The sequence below is a fragment of the Cyprinus carpio genome, chromosome B15 (assembly GCF_018340385.1).
Source record: "Cyprinus carpio isolate SPL01 chromosome B15, ASM1834038v1, whole genome shotgun sequence".
Classification (NCBI taxonomy): Eukaryota; Metazoa; Chordata; class Actinopteri; order Cypriniformes; family Cyprinidae; genus Cyprinus; species Cyprinus carpio.
In genome coordinates this window covers 14,008,842-14,026,987 of record NC_056611.1, presented here as the reverse complement: position 1 = coordinate 14,026,987, position 18,146 = coordinate 14,008,842, and the positions used below count along the sequence as shown (strand labels likewise).

Here is an 18,146-nt window from a genome sequence, read left to right as displayed (position 1 = left end):
ATGGACGTGAGCAGAGGCAAAATTTCCCATTTTTCCATCCTCTCTGACAGCTGCACACAGATTTTTTGTATGAGAAAGTTTTACGGCATCTTGCTGGACGTTTACATCATTACTACATGCAACTGATACAGGTGTAGCAGATATTGACATACAAGGCAAAAACAAATTGGATCTGATTTCATCGCTCGGATGGTCAGTCCTAAAGTTTGCATCTAAAAAAAACAAAATGGGATTTACATGCAATGCAGAAAAGGTCCACTCGACTTGATTCAAATCTTTCAGGCAGCTTTCCTTCCATGCAGCGAGTATGGAACCAGGAGAAAGAGAAAATTACATTATGAGAATCATTTATTAATAAACACACAGTTATATTGGATACAGCCATCGCACAATCAGTGGAATAATGGGGCGCTGGCAAATGCGGCCGAGCTATTGTACTGTGGCTGTGCGATGTGACTATCATTCCACTTTTTAGCACAGATACTCAGGCGCCTTGCTGGGGAACAGTCGCAGCAGGCAAAATTGGCTGGCTGTCTCCATCACTTTATTGTCTGTGCTCCATCAAAAGATCTCAGTAGGAGCCCAAACACTTCCCAACTAATGATAAAACATCAAGGACAGGATAATGTCTCTGGAATGTAGATGCTGGGAGACGCATCGCCTGATGAAAATATTTCAGGGATTTCGTGCTCCGTGACCGATTGCAGACGGGTTTTGGAAATGTCATAGTCCCGTGGCTGAAATTGTGCATGCAGGGGATACGGCCAACACAAAGGTCTGAATAGGATGTGGCATGCATAATAGTCAAGCAAACAAGAATTTTCCACGGGCAATTTGCAGGCTGGGTGACTCCTGGCTCGATGTTATGAGCGGTTGAGATGCGAATGTGTTTGGACGTGCACTATTTCCATTTGTATGTGAAGGACGGAAATATGAAATTCCAACACGCGGTGAGAAAATGGACGATACGAGTACTTATCGCGAGCGGGATTGTCCTGACAACACTTGCGAGATGTGTCCTCATAAAACCCATTGGCTCTTTTCCACTGTCTCTCAGCAATGCTGAATGTGTTGAATCTCTGGTTAATGGTCCAGATTTGAGCTGAGCCGGCATGAGTCAGGCTGACCTGCCTTTATTTTCTGTTATTTATGTTGAAAAATCACACCAGGAGATCTGTTTGCAGGTGAGAGCACCTCAATGACTGTGATTCTTATGATGACATTAATGTTTTACTGATTAAATACACTCTGGTTTTAAATGTTACATTCAGGATGGGAGCTGATACATTTGTCCTAAATCCTTTAACTGTGTACTATGAATGAAGGACAATTATTAATGTTTGTTTGGTAGAGTTATGTGCAAAAATGGAAATTTGCTTATTATAGCACAACCTAGTGGGATTTGAGACCATCTTACTAAGTCTTCACGTGTAACACAAACAGAAAAATAGATAGATAAGACAATCGGTACAAATATGTAAAAGATAGTTCTCCCAAAAATGAAATTTTGGTCATCATTTTTTCATCCACATGTTGTTCCAAAGCTGTATGAACTTTTCTTTATGTGGAACACTGAAGAAGATACGTAATTTGAACATTTGTTTACTGTTTAAAGTAAACAGTAAATATTTGTTTACTGCGAAGAAATGTTTTCTACAACAACACTGGACACCGCTGACTGTCATTATCTGGAAAAAAGGAAGTTTTTGCACTCCACAGAGGAAAAGTTTGGAATGACATGAGAGTGAGAAAAGATACACTGATCACCTGTGTAGGAATAAAGAAAAAATCATGAGGCAGCAAATATTACTATAATGAAACGTTAAAGAGCTCTCCTTGTGGTCTCCGACCCAGTAAAACGAAAAACCTTTGAGTGCATGATAAATTACCTATGCTAATGTATGAAAAGCCTTAAACATACGCTGTGGCTCCCTTTATGTGGTGTATCAATCCTATTCTCAATGTCAAATGTATTATGCTGTCACAGCAGAAATTAAAGCGGTTGAAAGGCTGTCTAATACTGTCAAATATACTGTACACAGCTTTCAAACTGCGTATTAGCGGTCTTGACAGAAACTTTGGCCTCATATCAAACATTACAGAGTAGCTGTAGTCATTCAGCGTCTGAGGCAGTCAAGAAAAAACAGATAAGATTGTATGTGGCACGCTGTGACACTGAGTCTACATTTGCGTTTTAACAAGAGCGAATGTTGCATGGGTTTGGCTGAGAGAACATCTCCCATAGGAGCCTGTATATGGAGGTTAATGCTGGACATGGTCTGTGTCGATACTTATTCTCTCCCAACAGGCCTTCGCACAGAACCATCAAGTGACTGTAATTGAAACACACAAATCCCACTGGGGAGAGATGTTGGTTAAAAAGAGTGGTAAATAACAGCACTGCCAACCTAGATGTAGGTGGAAAAACATTGGGTGCAGGTTTAGAGGTTTAAACACACACATTAGAGCCTTTCAGGGGTGTATGGCAAATGTAAAAATAAAATACCATAACAGCCTGAACTTCAAAGAAATCATCTGCCATGAATATAAATGAAATGTAAGTAATATTACTCATGAATTAGATAAGGAAAATTAATGGAATAAATAAATAAAGAATAAGACTAATGATAATAAAATGATATAAAAAATAAAATTAAATTAATACAATACAACTAATAATGTTATAATACAAATGCAGTGTGATATATTATTAGAGTAATATTATATACTAATATGAATAATTAAATTAATATTTACTGCATATTAGTATTATGATATTATGTTACAATACTATAAAATAATATTAAAAACATACATTTATAATTGGACAATGTGATTTGCACTAAGGGGGTTTAGAATAATAACTTTTTTTCTGTAGCTTACATTCATAAGCCAGTAGATGGAGACAAGTGACATCTATCGAGTCATTGAATCATTTGTTCAACCGATTTGTTAAAAAAGATGCAAGTAAATTTGATCAAAAATGGACAAACTAACCGGCAATATTATGCTTGAAAAAGATATTAATATAACATAATAATTCCTATTAATTAATGGATCAACCATAGCCCTAACTCTTAAATCATACAACAATGATTGATTAATATTGATAAGAATGCGTATATATGAACATATTCTTCTTGTTTGAATCACACAAAGCATTTCTAATCATAATCCAGTGACTGGAAATTCAAAACAGGTGAACAGCACCATCTAAAACTAGAGACAGACTAAAAAGCTAACATGCAATTAGCTGGACTAGATTGATTAGCTCCACCAACGAATTAAATGCACTGCCTGAACTACACCTGCAAGCAATATTCCACTGTGAACGCTATACTTAAAAAAAATGCAGAGAGGGTGTTAATAGATAAACACTAATTAATCTGGATGCCATGATTAGTGGGGGAAATCAATTCTCATGTGACCGCCGACGTGTATTTAGCTATTTTTGTTAAATTTTAGCATGCTTTAGGTCAACATAAGAAGCTTCAGATGTAATTAAAAGCTCTTATTAAGACATTCAAATCTCTACAGATTTATAAATACTTTCACTTTGTATATTGTTTTCTGTTAATAAAGAGTAATGAGTCACTGAAGGATCTGCAAGATATAAACTACATTTTCATCAAAAGATGAAATGTGACTCAGGGGAAAAATAAGGATAATGAAAGCAAACGTATACAGAATGATACAAAAAATGGAGCATGAATTCAATGTCAAGGTTGCAGAACTTAAAATGACGTGCCGTTTCCTTCAGTGTCACATATTCCCAACTGCCAAATCTCCAGATAATTTAAACAACTTCATTATGATGATAAATGATAAACGCAGATAAACGTACATGAATTGCATTAAAGAAGTACCTGATCAGCAGGTTTTACTGTCAGTGGAACAATCCTGCGGGCAAAATCACCTACCTGGAAAACCATTACAACTAGCCTGTATCTTTCTGAAGGAAAAGGGCCATGAAGTGAACTGAACATTTAATAGAGAAAGTACTTTGCTATAGCTAGATGGAAAAAAAAAAAAAAACTACTCTTTGTCCTTTTCCAGTTAAATGCTTATCCGAAAAGATGTAAGGGACCTAGTTTAAAGAACTGGGAAAATTGACTTCCAGTGATCTATAGTGTTTTAGGACTGGTAGAAGCTATTGCAAGGTCTCTGCAGAGGAATATTCGGTAATGCCCATAAAAGCTTTCAGGTCCATTTAGTTGGGAATGTGCAGGCAAACATTTCTTTAAGTTGCTTTCAACGTTAAAAACGTTAACTGCACCCACTATGTACACTTTTTTTACTGTATATCTGTGATCACAAATAGAGATGAAGGGCAGTCATAGGGTGCCCTTGCAGTGAAAGTGTCTTGCTCAAGGCCACAATAGCTAACAAAAGTGGCTTTAGAAGGACTTAAGCCGTGGTCTTCCAATTCACGGTGCAGATGTTTCCGGACTGAGCCACCCACCACCACTAGAACCGGGATCAAGTTGGATTTTAACCCTGTATCTCTTCACCCTGGAAAATACTTATAAAGTCATGACATAGACATCGCCTGCAGCAGCACAGTTACATCACATTTACTAAAGAGAAGATATAACTTCAGTCCTTTTCTTGAACTGGAGTTGACTTTAGTTGTATATCACAAAGCTTTTAAACTAGATTTGCAGCCCTAGATTTTCCTTTGTCTGAATTGGGACTAGAGAAAGGAACATAGGGATATAAAATGGAATAGGAGAAAACAGAACAATTTAAGGATAATCATGATGGTGCATTAGTGCAACAAACAAAATTGGTATCATTACAAATCAAAGCATATACACTGTAAAAACTGATTTATCATGTAACTTAAAAAGTGCTAGATGCGGTAAATTAACTGGTTTTATTCATGTCAAAAATACTATTAAATGTGAAATCAACCTGCTGCATTAGGTTACACCCATGAAACTCATTTTAAAAGGTCAGAGCAGGTAGAAATACTGTAGCTCTTCAAGATAACTGTACTGTTTCATTTTGCTCAGTTTATATGGATGACTCTGCAAAAGTTTGGGGTCAGTATGATTTTTTAAAAGAAATTATGACTTTGAGCAAGGATGCATTAAATTGAATAAAAATGGCATTTAAGAAATGAATAATGTTACAAAACATTTCTATTTCAACTAAATGCTGTTCTTTTGAACTTTCTTACATTTACATTTAATCATTTAGCAGACGCTTTTATCCAAAGCGACTTACAAATGAGAACAATCAGAAGCAATCAGACCAACAAGAGAACAACAACAGTATACAAGTGCCATGACAAGTCTCAGTTAGTCTAGAACCCATAGCAAGTTTTTTTTTTTCTTTTTTTTCAAGAATAGGATAGACAAGAAAAGGTAAGTGCTAGTATTAGTTGGTCAAGTACTGGCGAAAAAAGATAGTCTTTAGATGTTTTTTGAAAATGAGTAAAGACTTGGATGTTCGAATTGAGATTGGGAGGTCATTCCACCAGCTGGGCACAGTCCAGGAAAAGGTCCGTGAGAGTGATTTTGAACCTCTTTTGGATGGCACCACAAGGTGCCGTTCACTTGCAGAACGCAAGCTTCTGGAGGGCGCATAAGTTTGAACTAGTGAGTTTAGGTATATTGGTGCTGTGCCAGTGGTCGTCTTGTAGGCAAGCATCAGTACCTTGAATTTAATGCGAGCGGCTACTGGTAGCCAGTGTAACCTGATGAGGAGAGGAGTAACGTGAGCTTTTTTTGGCTCATTGAAGACAGCCCTCACTGCTGAATTCTGTATCAGTTGTAGAGGCTTGATAGTACATGCAGGAAGGCCTCCCAGGAGAGCATTACAATAGTCCAGTCTGGAGAGAACAAGAGCTTGGACAACAAGTTGGGTGGCTTGCTCTGACAGGAAGGTTCTTATCTTCCTAATGTTGTATAAGGCAAATCTGCAGGACCGGGTCGTCGTAGCAATATGGTCTGTGAAGCTTAACTGATGATCCATCACAACTCCTAGGTTTCTGGCTGTCCTGGAAGGAGTTTTGGTTGAACCCAGCTGTATAGAGTAGTTGTGATGTAACAATGGGTTAGCTGGAACCACCAGCAGTTCTGTCTTAGTAAGGTTGAGCTGAAGGTGATGGTCATTCATCCAGCTAGAAATGTCACTCAGACAGGCTGCAATGCGAGCAGCTACTGTTGGATCATCTGGTTGGAATGAGAAGAAGAGTTGAGTGTCATCAGCATAGCAGTGATAGGAAAAGCCATGCTTCTGAATGACAGATCCTAATGACACCATGTAGATGGAGAAGAGAAGTGGTCCAAGTACTGAGCCTTGAGGAACCCCAGTAGCATGAAGTTGTCACTTAGAAACTTCACCCCTCCAAGACACCCTGAAGGATCTATCTGAGAGGTAGGACTTAAACCACAGGAGTGCGGTTCCAGAGATGCCCATCTTTCTGAGGGTAGACAGTAGAATCTGGTGATTAACTGTGTCAAAAGCAGCAGACAGATCCAGTAAGATGAGTATCGAGGATCTGGAAGCTGCTCTTGCCAGTAGCAGGGCTTCAGTAACCGAGAGCAGGGCAGTCTCAGTTGAGTGGCCGCTTTTGAAGCCAGATTGGGGTTGCTGTCCAGGACCCCTTTCTTTTCATTTAAGGGTCCCGAAAAAAAATGTATAACGGTTTCCAAAAAAATATTAAACAGCACAACTGTTCTCATCATTGATAATAAGAAGAAATGTTTCTTGAGCAGCAAAATACATATATTAGAATGATTTCTGGAGGATCATGTGACATAATGATGCTGAAAATGTAGCTTTGCCATTACAGGAATAAAGGACATTTTCTAATATTAGTATATACACTCACTGGCCACTTTATTAGGTACACCTTGCTAGTACCGGGTTGGCTTTAATTCTTCGTGGCATAGATTCAACAAGGTGTTGGAAACATTCCTCAGAGATTTTGGTCCATATTGACATGATAGTATCACGCAGTTGCTGCAGATTTGTTGGCTGCACATCCATGATACGAATCTCCCGTTCCACCACATCCCAAAGCTGCTCTATTGGATTGAGATCTGGTGACTGTGGAGGCCGTTTGAGTAAAGTGAACTCATTGTCATGTTCAAGAAACCAGTCTGAGATGATTTGAGCTTTGTGACATGGTGCATTATCCTGCTAGAAGTAACCAACAGAGATGTTATTCTGCATACCTTGTTGTAACGAGTGGTTATTTGAGTTACTGTTCCCTTTCTTTCATCTCTTACCAGTCTGCCCATTCTCCTCTGACATCAACAAGGCATTTTTGTCCTCACAACTGCCGCTCACTGGATATTTTCTCTTTTTCGGACCATTCTCTGTAAACCCTAGATATTGTTGTTCATGAAAATCCCAGTAGATCAGCAGTTTTTGAAATACTCAGACCTGCCCGTCTGGCACCAACAATCATTTCACGTTCAAAGTCACTTAAATCCCCTTTCTTCCTCATTCTGATGCTCGGTTTGAACTTCAGCAAGTCGTCTTCACCACATCTAGATGCCTAAATGGATTGAGTTGCTGCCATATGATTGGCTGATTAGCAGTTTGTGTTACCAAGCAATTGAACAGGTGTACCTAATAAAGTGGCCGGTGAGTGTGTGTGTGTGTGTGTGTATATATATATATATATATATAATATATATATATATATATATATATATTAGGGGTGGAACGGTTTTTCATGGTTCGGTTTGTATCACAGGTTTAGAGTCACGGTTTCGGTATGGTTCGGTATGTGCTGTTTATGGAAAAACTATACTTTCAAATAAAAAAAGAAAAAAAAGAAAATTCTAACTACAAGCAACAGCACAAATAAATACAAAAGAGTAAAGATACAAATAAAATAAACAGTGATTTTTTAAGTTTTTTTTAGGTAGGTCTAGCATTAGTTTTTAGGTACAGAAATTGAATAAAGTAATCAAATGTAATACAGCATTGCATATTTGACTGTATAAATTAAAGATTAATCTTTATTAAAGTTACAAAAGCTATTCAGTCAAGAGCAGTGAGTGATTTATTTGTTGTTGCTGTTCGATTAATATTTAAGAGGATGCACTGATCCAGTGCACTGATACAGTATGTTCACCCGGCTATGTCTGCTATAGCATACTTACCAAGATGGGCATTTTGACATAATTTTTGGTGAATTTGTCCATTCAAACACAATACTTTAGAGAGAGCTTTATATTTGTGCGTGTTCTGAGATGCAGATTTGCACGCTTCAGATGAGCGCATGCAAAAATCTTCTCACTGCTTGCGCAAGCTCACATCCTCTGTCTCTTAAATGTTTAAACTGGCAAAGCTTAAATGAGTTTAGTTTAAACACAGATATCAACATGTGCTGTTCAGGTCTCACCTGTGGGCGTGCACCACAGCACCAGGGTGATGATGGAATAAATGACTGCTCATATTTTTTTTTTCTTTTCCTCATCGCTGTTGTTGTAATGTACTGGGAAGCCAGAATGTGCATCCATCAACAGAAACATACATTAGCCAAACCCTGTTTTTTTTTTCCATGTTAAAAACCGTCCCATCCCAAATATATATATATATATATATATATATATTAGTGCTGTCAATCGACAAAACAAACTTTACTAAATAATTGCACATTTTTTTTCTGAAATTTTAAAAAAATTTAACTAATTAATCGCCACAATCTTTTGAAATTAATCGCGATTAATCGCAATTAAAAAAAGACAAACTTTTTTGGATATGTAAATGTAAAACGTAAATAATTAATGTAAACTCAAGACAAACAGAAAAAACTATTTAAATTCAAATATGATTGTTTATTGGAATTTTTGTTTAACTTGTAACACAGATTTTCTCATGTAAACAACATACCTGCAATAAACCATCAATATCCTCCAAATTAACTGTTGGCTTGAAAGCCATATTTATTACAGAAATAAAAACAGGCATGTAAGTGCCATTTGAATTTCAAAACAATCAATGCAAATAAAAAACAAAAATGATTTCCATGTTGAATTCTAAGTGGACTGCAAAAAAATTCCAAAGTATAGTCATTGCAAATATGGAAATTGGAAAATAATAATAATAAAGGAATGAATACAAACAATTGTACTCATTGTAACGTTGTATTGCTGAGAGTTGAGAACATTAATTATGAAGTAGAAACTATTTTGCTTTAGTCCTCCTTTACATTCAGCCAGTTGCTGAGACAGACCAGTCTGTTGACATTATCAGGGACACAATGTGGCCCTTTTCTTTTGAATGATGTGACCTGAGAGTGAGAACAGTCTCTCACAAGGCACCGTTGTAGCAGGGGGTTGACAGATACTTGCATGCTATTGGTGCCAGCCTTGCATGTGTTGCTTCTCTCTTTTTCCACCACTGTAGTGGACAACCCTCCATGTGCAATTGGGCTCTGCTTTTTAGCGGTTAAGACACTGTTCTATGGACTCTTCCCTCTTCATCTGACTCTGAATCAGAAGAAAGAAACAGCAAGACGGAGATCCTTCTCTTCTTTGGTGGCTGTTGGTCTGTTGTCTCTTTAGACTCTTGTTTTCCAGGACTCTGTCCCATTAACAGCTTGCTTAGTGAAGCCCACACCTCATTCCTTTCATCTTTGGGAAGACACTTTAGGTCTTTAAACCTTGGGTCAATTGCAGTAGCGATCTTCAGCCATGTGAGATTAGTGCTGTCCTTCCTTTTAGATAGGTCTGAAGTAAAATCATTTTTGAATTTAACTACATAGGCTGGATCATCCTCTGGGGACTCCATAATTTTGAACAAGTGCCACAAGGCTGGCAATACCACTGAGCAGGAGATGTACTGCTCTCCTCCCAGCAGTTCAGTTACATATCTGCAATGGAAAAGCACAAGATGTTGCTATTAAATGCAAAGAAACTAATTTTGTGCCAGTATGTAACATGTACACTTACACTCTCACACTCACTCATTCTCTCTCTCTCTCTCTCTCTCACACACACACACACACAAACACACACAATTGTATTTTATTTACATTACATTGTTCAACACCATATTTATTTCTTCTTCACCTTTTTAATAATGTTTTACACTAATCTTAACTTATTTTTATTTTTGTTTTACGCAGCATGCCTTGGCAGCGGGCACACAGATTGGGGGATAGTGAAAACAGACAAGAGACGGAGAAAATAATATTAATCTACCTGCAAGGTTCAAGTAGTTCCTCCAGCTTTTGCAGTTTGGCGAGCTCCTGTGTAGTCAACATGGCAACATTGCTCTTTTGCTGAGCCAGGGTAGTGGTCAGTGGAGATTTGTTTCGCTGAATTCGCTTGGCCATCTCTAGGGTAGAATTCCATCTAGTCGTAACGTCCTGAACGAGAGATTCTTGTTTCTGTCCACATGCAACTTGCTGTTCCATTAGTTCGTGAGCGTTGGATGGACTATGCTTAAAGTGCCCAACAATCTTGCGACATTTAGCTAGGACACTTTCAAATCCACTGCCGTGAATGGAAACTGTGACAGTTCGTTGCAAAATGTGGGCCGTGCAGGGCAGGTGTTCAAATGGAAGTAGTCTCGCGGCAGCAACCATATTACGAGCACTGTCAGTGCCAAGTGTGCTTAACTTGTCCTCGATTTTCCATTCTCTTGCCACATCGAGAAAATGATCCGCACATGCCTCAGCGTACTGTCGTTCCTCAGTTTTAGACACGGTTAGTGCGAATGAATGCAATTTCCATTCTTTATCAACGAAGTGCGCTGTGATGCCTAAGTAGTTGTCATTGCTCACAGAAGTCCAGTGGTCCCCTGTCAGTGCGATGTGTGTCGCTTGCTGTAACGTGTTCATCCTCCGTGCCTTCTCATCGTCATACAAAGTGTGTATTTTTGACATGATGGTTCCCTCTTGAGGGCATATTGTATGAGACGTCTCCGGATGCAGTTCTAATGATGTCCCGCAGTCCATCGTCATCTACTATGTTGATGGGTCGGCAGTTTTTTAGCTATCCAAATAACCAAAGCATTCATTACCTTATCACTTACAGATCTTGTCATTTAACCACAAACGCACTCCTGCAATTTACATTGGCGAGGCCCCGTAGAGATGGTTTCGGTGGGGTGTTTTGCTTTTAAGTGATATGCCAAAGACCAAATACTTATACTGAAACTAAACTCCTAAAAGCAAAACCCACATATTACCCATATTTCATCCAAAGAACAATCCGGCAGAGTTTTATACTGAAACTTTCCGTCTAAAAGTCCTTCCTTGGTCTTATCCATATTTCTTTGCACGTTGAACACACATGGGCCACAACCGGAAATAAAAAAAACTGCAACCGCGTTAATTGCGTTAATTTTTTTTAACGCGTTAAATATTTCAAATTAATCGCATGCGTTAACGCGCTAATTTTGACAGCACTAATATATATATATAGGTATGATGACAAAATTTTCAAACACCCCTAAGATCAAAATGGATCACATGACTAGACAGAGCTGAAAATTCCCTTTACGACGACACCTGGATTGTGAAGATCAGTTGAGGATTGCGAAAGTTATGATATTTTTAATAACGGGGAATATAGTAAAATAGAATACATTAATTACAATTGAAGTCGTGTGACCGAAAATGCTTACTATTCACACATTTTTTCTTGTAACTTCCTCATTTTATCAGATATTTGCATGGAATTTGAATAGAAGGTAGAATTTTGTTAGTTCTTTCATATGAAATCATGTAAATTTACTGTTTTAGCTGGAATGGGCATCAGACCCATGGTATTTCACTGAAAACAAGTATAATTAATAAGAGTTCATTCATATTCATAAACATTTTTTTCAGAATACAAGAGAAAACAACAATACACATCACTATTAATTGTTAATTCATATTCATACAAGTACACAACAAATATTCATTGTCATTCACAAACAGACAATCAGTTTTTTGTTTTATTGTCTTTTATTTTTATTTTTTTTAACGATGCCTGCAGTGCATCTGACAGGGCGTTCGCTAATCTACCCGCCACAAATGTGACTACCCAATTTCCGCGATTTAGTTAAATACCTTCTCCTCTATGGATTTTGATGGAATTTCGTCAGTACCAAGATAAAAGCTATGCATTTATGTCCAACTACCTTTCAGTAGTGTCCAAAGCTTAGATGAAGCCCACCGACCGGTTGAAAGCCACGCAAATTTTCCGAAAGTCGCGGTGACCTGAAAACACCTCAGGGCTGAAATCCCGAAGTGCCCAACGCTGCAGGGGTTTGCACTCAACGTCGTTAACGTCGTATTCAGGAAAAACATACTCCCACCAGGCGGCCAGGAATAGATATTGAATGACACACACATTAACAGTACCACGCAGTTTGGAACACATTTTTTGAGGCAGAATGTTCGCCGCGCGAGTGGTTGCTATGTCATCATACCTAATATATGTATATTGCCGTGAAAAGGTTTTTGCCTCCTTCCTGTTTTAATATATATTTTTTTGCATATTTGTGGCAAAAGATTCAGATCATCAAACAAATTTTAATATTACACATAGATAATGCAAGTAAATACAAAATACTTTTTTAGATAAATTTCACTAGCCACTCCCAGACATGATTACTGCCAGACCTGATGAATCAAGAAATCACTTAGCACCTGTCTGACAAAGTGAAGCATGCTTAAAGAGCAACACACCTTGAAGCGATCTAAAGAAATTCAAGAACAGATAGTTGACATGTATCAGTCTGGAAAGAGTTATAAAGACATTTCTAAGGCTTTGGGACTCCAGCAAACCAAAGTCAGAGCCATTATTCACAAATGGAGAAAACTAGGAACAGTGGTGAACCTTCCCAGGAGTGGCCGTCCTACCATAATCACTCCAAGAGTGCAACGAAGACACATCCAAGAGGTAATAAAAGAACCCAGAACAACATCTAAAGAACTGCAGGCCTCACTTGCCTCAATTAAAGTCAGTGTTCATGATTCAGCAAAGAAGCAAACAAAAAAGACTGGGCAAAAACAGCATCTATGGGAGAGTTCCGAGGCAAAAGTCATTGCTGACCAAAAAGAACATAAAGACTCATCTCACATTTGCCAAAAAAATATCTTGATTATCCTCAATTGTTTTGGGCAAATATTCTGTGGACTGATTTCCAACTTTTTGGAAGGTGAGTGTCCCGTTACATCTGGCGTAAAACCAACACAGCATTTCAGAAAAAAGAACATCATACCAACAGTCAAACATGGTGGTGGTAGTGTGATGGTCTGGGGCTGCTTTGCAGCTTCAGGACCTGGACAACTTGCCATAATTGATGGAACTATGAATTTTGCAGAAAATCCTGAAGAAGAATGTCTGGCCGTCAGTTTGTGACCTCAAGCGTACTTGGGTTATGCGGCAGGACAGTGATACCAAACACACCAGCAAGTTCACCTCTGAATGGCTCAAGAAAAACAAAATTAAGTTTTTGGAGAGGCAAAGACAAAGTCTGGACTTAAATCCAATTGAGATGCTGTGGCATCCCCTTAAAAAGCCCATTCATGCTTGAAAATCCTCCAATGTGGATGAATTAAAACAATTCTGCAAAGAAGAGTGGGCCAAAATTCCTCCACAGCGATGTGAATGACCCACTGACGTTCTCGCAAACGCTTGATTACAGTTGTTGTTGCAAAGGGTGGCACAACCAGATTTAGGGGGCAATTACTTTTTCATGAAGTGCCAGGCAGGTTTGGACAGCTTTTTTCCCTTAATAAATTAAATCATTATTTCAAAACTGCATTTTGTATTTACTCTGGTTATCTTTGTGTAATATTAAAATTAGTTTGAAGATCTGAATCATTCAAGTGTGACAAATATGAAAAGAATAAATAAAAACATAAAGGGGCAAAAACTTCTTGACACCACTGTATATATATATATATTAGAACTTGTGTAACTTTTGAAACAGGTCTTTTTGTAGAGTTTTGTATTGGAGAAAAAGTTTTCTTTTCAGCTAATCCATAAAATATGCTTCTGTTCTTATTGGACAGAAATAATACCCTGCCTATTTTTTTTTTCTATATAATTATTACATTTGTTGTTTCCAACCAATTCCAAGTTCCAAAACAAATAAAGCCTTTTTTTCGAACAAATTAGCTGAGTACTATCAGTGCTGGAGGCTTCAGTAACACGGGATGGGTTTCACTCTCAGCATCTCTGCTACAAGCTTATCAGGTTGTGACATGTATCTGTCCCATTGCAAATTCACATTAGCCTACAAAAACATTTGATCTTACATCAAAACAATCCCCTTTGTGAAGGCCATGAATGCAGTAATGGTGTAAATGGAGAAACTGTTACACTGCTTCCATTGTCTTGGCATGCCCAGTATTAGGATTTTAGGAAATAAGTGTCTGCTACAACCAAGCTTCCTGTTCAACGCTTCATGAAAAAATAAGCGATAAAAAGACAGAGGAGCTGTAAGCATTTGCTCAACACAAGTCACTGCTTTACTGTGGCAGTAAAAGGAAATACTCTGTAGCAAAAGCAAAGCTGCCATCCCCCGAGGAGCAGCATTAAAGTAACTCTGACAGGCTGGAGAAGTATAGTGTGCCCAGGATTATCAAGCTACAAGAGGTCTTTCCACTTGTTTTAGTCCTCTGAGGTAGGGCATGCTCAACAATTGCCAGCGTAAATTAATTTAGAAATGCACCACAAGACAACGATTTTATTTACTGCGAAGCGTGAGCGATTTGAGCCGTACTAAAGAGAAAAGGCAACTCTCAGGGTAACACTACAAATGCATATCATTTCCATTATAATAAGGCTTTTTATGGCTGAAAATAATTTGCAAAGTCCTCACTCACATATTATACAATGCTTGGGAGATTATAACTAAAAACCGCCACTTATACCAAGCCAGACGGTAATAAATCTCCTCTTTTTCTGAGACGCCCACTCGGCGCAAATAGACCCAAACTCCTCGAGCCTGTGAAATGAGAGGAAGTGGAGTAATCAGCAGGTGGTGCTCGCTCAGGTAGAGGTGACAGACATTGAACTAAGCTGGAAGTGGAACCGCTTCCAGGCCTGTGATGCACACAAACTCTCCCGTCTGCAGATGGGACGCTGATGACATCATTCCCAAACACCTGCCTCTGATATCAGCATTTTAAGAGGCTAATAACTGCGGTGCCAAACGCCTCAATGACGAGCCACCCTCTTCCATCTCTTCAGGCTAATGTCTTGGGCTCGACAGGACAGCCTGTAATAGCTGCAGCTGGCGGGCCGTTAGCGCTCCTGAACACAACCTGCTTTAAACAATAACAACACTTCAATTCTTCTATAGCAAAGCAAAGCTTTGTTAAATCCCAGGCTTCAAGTGCCACTGTCATAGCAATTATTGCCTGGGCTTTGAAAAATCCAGCTGTCAGTCCTTGTTAAGGATTAAACATGCGCCGAACACAATTCACTTCCTGTGTTAATAAGACTAGTACTATGAAAAACTCTCAGTTGAAGCGTATTCAATAAAACAATTAACCCTCTATTGCATGCTTATTGAAAACAATGTTGAAAAAGACATTTTTGATTCACTTGTCTTGCATAAAATGGACCTCATTAGTAAAATCAAACACAAAAAAAAAAAAAAAAGAATAGTAATAATTTTGGGATGAGGGCAATTTCCTTTTAGGCATTCTGTGCAACACTTAAAAGAAATTATTCAAAGACATGTTTTTATTCATTTAAATATTTGTGAAAATTTCTGAGAGATTTTTCTTTTATTATTTCCTTTTTTTTAAACAATGTCACTGTCCTAAAAATGTTGGGAATAGTAAAGAACAAAGATATTAAACTACATTACTGCATTAAAAATTAAATGCTAAAAAGACTGATGTTAAATAACTAAAATAATAACTGCATTGTAGTGGATCCATATCCACTACATTCATATACATGCCACTGTCGCACAGGGTTGCTTTGGGGCAATAAACATATTTAAGCAATTCCTCAAAACATACAAATAATTTATGTGCTTCTAAATGTTTTAAAATAAAGCCTACTCACTTAGAAATATGAATCATATTTTTGAAGGATGGAAAAAAAAAATATCTAGAAAAATGCTGTAATGAAGCTTTCCAAAGCAAAAATGTGCACCATCTACATAGTGCATTATCCCAGAAAAATTCATTGTGTGACCAAAAAAATCATCCCTTCATTATTACCCATTTTATTAGCATCAACTGAAGAAAACCCAGAGGCAACATTGTGCAATAGAGGGTTAAAAGCTTCGGTCTTGAACAAAACATCAAGCTTCTTTGAAAAGCAAATGCATGTGGAACTTGAAACCTTTAAGTCACAACACAACATTACGCAGCTGATTACATGTAGACATCAAGGGCTGGTTGTCCAGACACAGATTAAGCCAAGACTTAAGACTGATTTTGAAAACTATCCATTCGCATTTTGTCCAAGACTATAGATTTAACTGTCTGGGAAACTCTTCTCTTATGGATTGTTGTTTACAGATGCAGATTAAGTTCAAGTACATACCATATACATAAAGGATGTAATCATCATAGGCTTCTCCCACCAAGTTAGATGCCACACAGCGGTATGTTCCGTTGTAGGACTTGTTAAGGTTTTCGATGAAGAGATCAGAGCCAGTAATCACGGCGTGGGAGGGGAAATCATCATCCACTTTGAGCCAGTTAATTTGATGAGGCCTGTAAAACATCAGAGTAATCATTTAGTGCTCAGTGTGAAAATGCTCAGACAGAGGCAGAGAGAAGAGAATAATGTGCTTTATTCAGGAAAACTTTAGCACTGCTGTAAAATCAACACCTGTGCAAACAAACGAACATGATGCTATCAAAGCTCAGCTACAAAGTCTTGTTTTAGTTCACATATGGGCTGATTTCTATTCTTTTTTTTATTACTGGATTAAATTTAATTATAAACTGAATTAAATTCCCAGTATCTAAATATACTATAATCTATCTATCTATCTATCTATCTATCTATCTATCTATCTATCTATCTATCAAAACAAATACAAAAAAAGTATGAAATATCAACACCAAACCATGTACATATTTGCATACCTGACTGTCTATCTGTGTTATTCTTGTTATCATCTATTATTATCTGCATGATAAAGCAACCAAACAAATTTATATGAAATGAGTAAAGTGGCCTGAGGGCCCAGCGTTGGACTCACTGCGGTTTTCCTTTAGCTTTGCATGTCAGCTCGAGATTTTCCCCTTCTCTGGTCAAACCCTCAGGGAATTCTACCACAATCTGCACTTCTGGTTTATCTGTGCATTGGACACAACAAAGACACAAACACAAACTCATTTCCAGTTGCACTGCAGTACATTGATTCAGCTCGGTACCCTTATTGTATTATATCTATCTAATTATCATTCTAAGGCCACATACCTGCCTCTCAGTCTGATTAGAAAACATCCCCAGCAGGTTTGGACATCATTTGTGCATTCACATTTACGTTCATGTGTATTATGCATTCATGCTTAATACAAAGACCTGTATAATGAAGGCAGCAGATCTTTGCTGCTCTTCTGGGCTATACTTTTCATGCTGCACTATATTTTAAGACAACCGAGTGAGCCTAAAAGAGTGCGAACATGACAGTACGTGATTTTTATAGCCTGGGTAAAGCGTGTGAGGAAGGATGACACTGCTATGAATTTAAACAGTCAATTTAACAGTACTGTAAAATGTTTTTTCTTTTTCTCTTTTATCTATGTTAGTCAAAATGTCAAGCTGTTACAGTTGAGCTGATCCCTCCTGCCTTTTCTTCTCAAAGGTCACCCTGAGCAGTCAGCTATCTGAATAAATTAATATTCTGCCAAGATTACAAAAGGGTAGGTTAACCTTTCCAGGACTTCCCGCGCCACAAAAAAGCGTGCGGCAAACACTCTTAATCAATGCATTATTTGGGCGTACAGCATTTCATGCTTATGCATAACAAGAAAGGGTCTGTTTTAATTAAAGCAAATGCCTAGACCTCGGCCGGGTTAAAAGGAATAGTTCACTCTAAAATTGAATTTCCGCCATTATTGACTCACTTGATTTCTTTCATCCAAAATCACGTGACTATTTCTTCTGTAGAGCAACTAAAAATGGATCTTCTCCAATTTATAGTGACCACTGACACATAAGCATTAAAAAAGCACCATTAGAACAATCCATATG

At 37.9% G+C, this 18,146-nt stretch overlaps 1 protein-coding gene across 1 annotated transcript in view; it reads right to left on the bottom strand.

The window, feature by feature from the left end:
* The window catches only part of LOC109065519 (cell adhesion molecule 1-like), a 69,914-nt gene that overhangs the window by 30,891 nt on the left and 20,877 nt on the right, over positions 1-18,146 (bottom strand). The window contains exons 6-7 of the mRNA XM_042740050.1: positions 17,149-17,245; positions 16,482-16,654 (exon numbers count right to left, since the gene is read on the bottom strand). Coding sequence (XP_042595984.1) covers positions 16,482-16,654; positions 17,149-17,245 — 270 coding nt within the window. The remainder of the gene's footprint in view (positions 1-16,481; positions 16,655-17,148; positions 17,246-18,146) is intronic.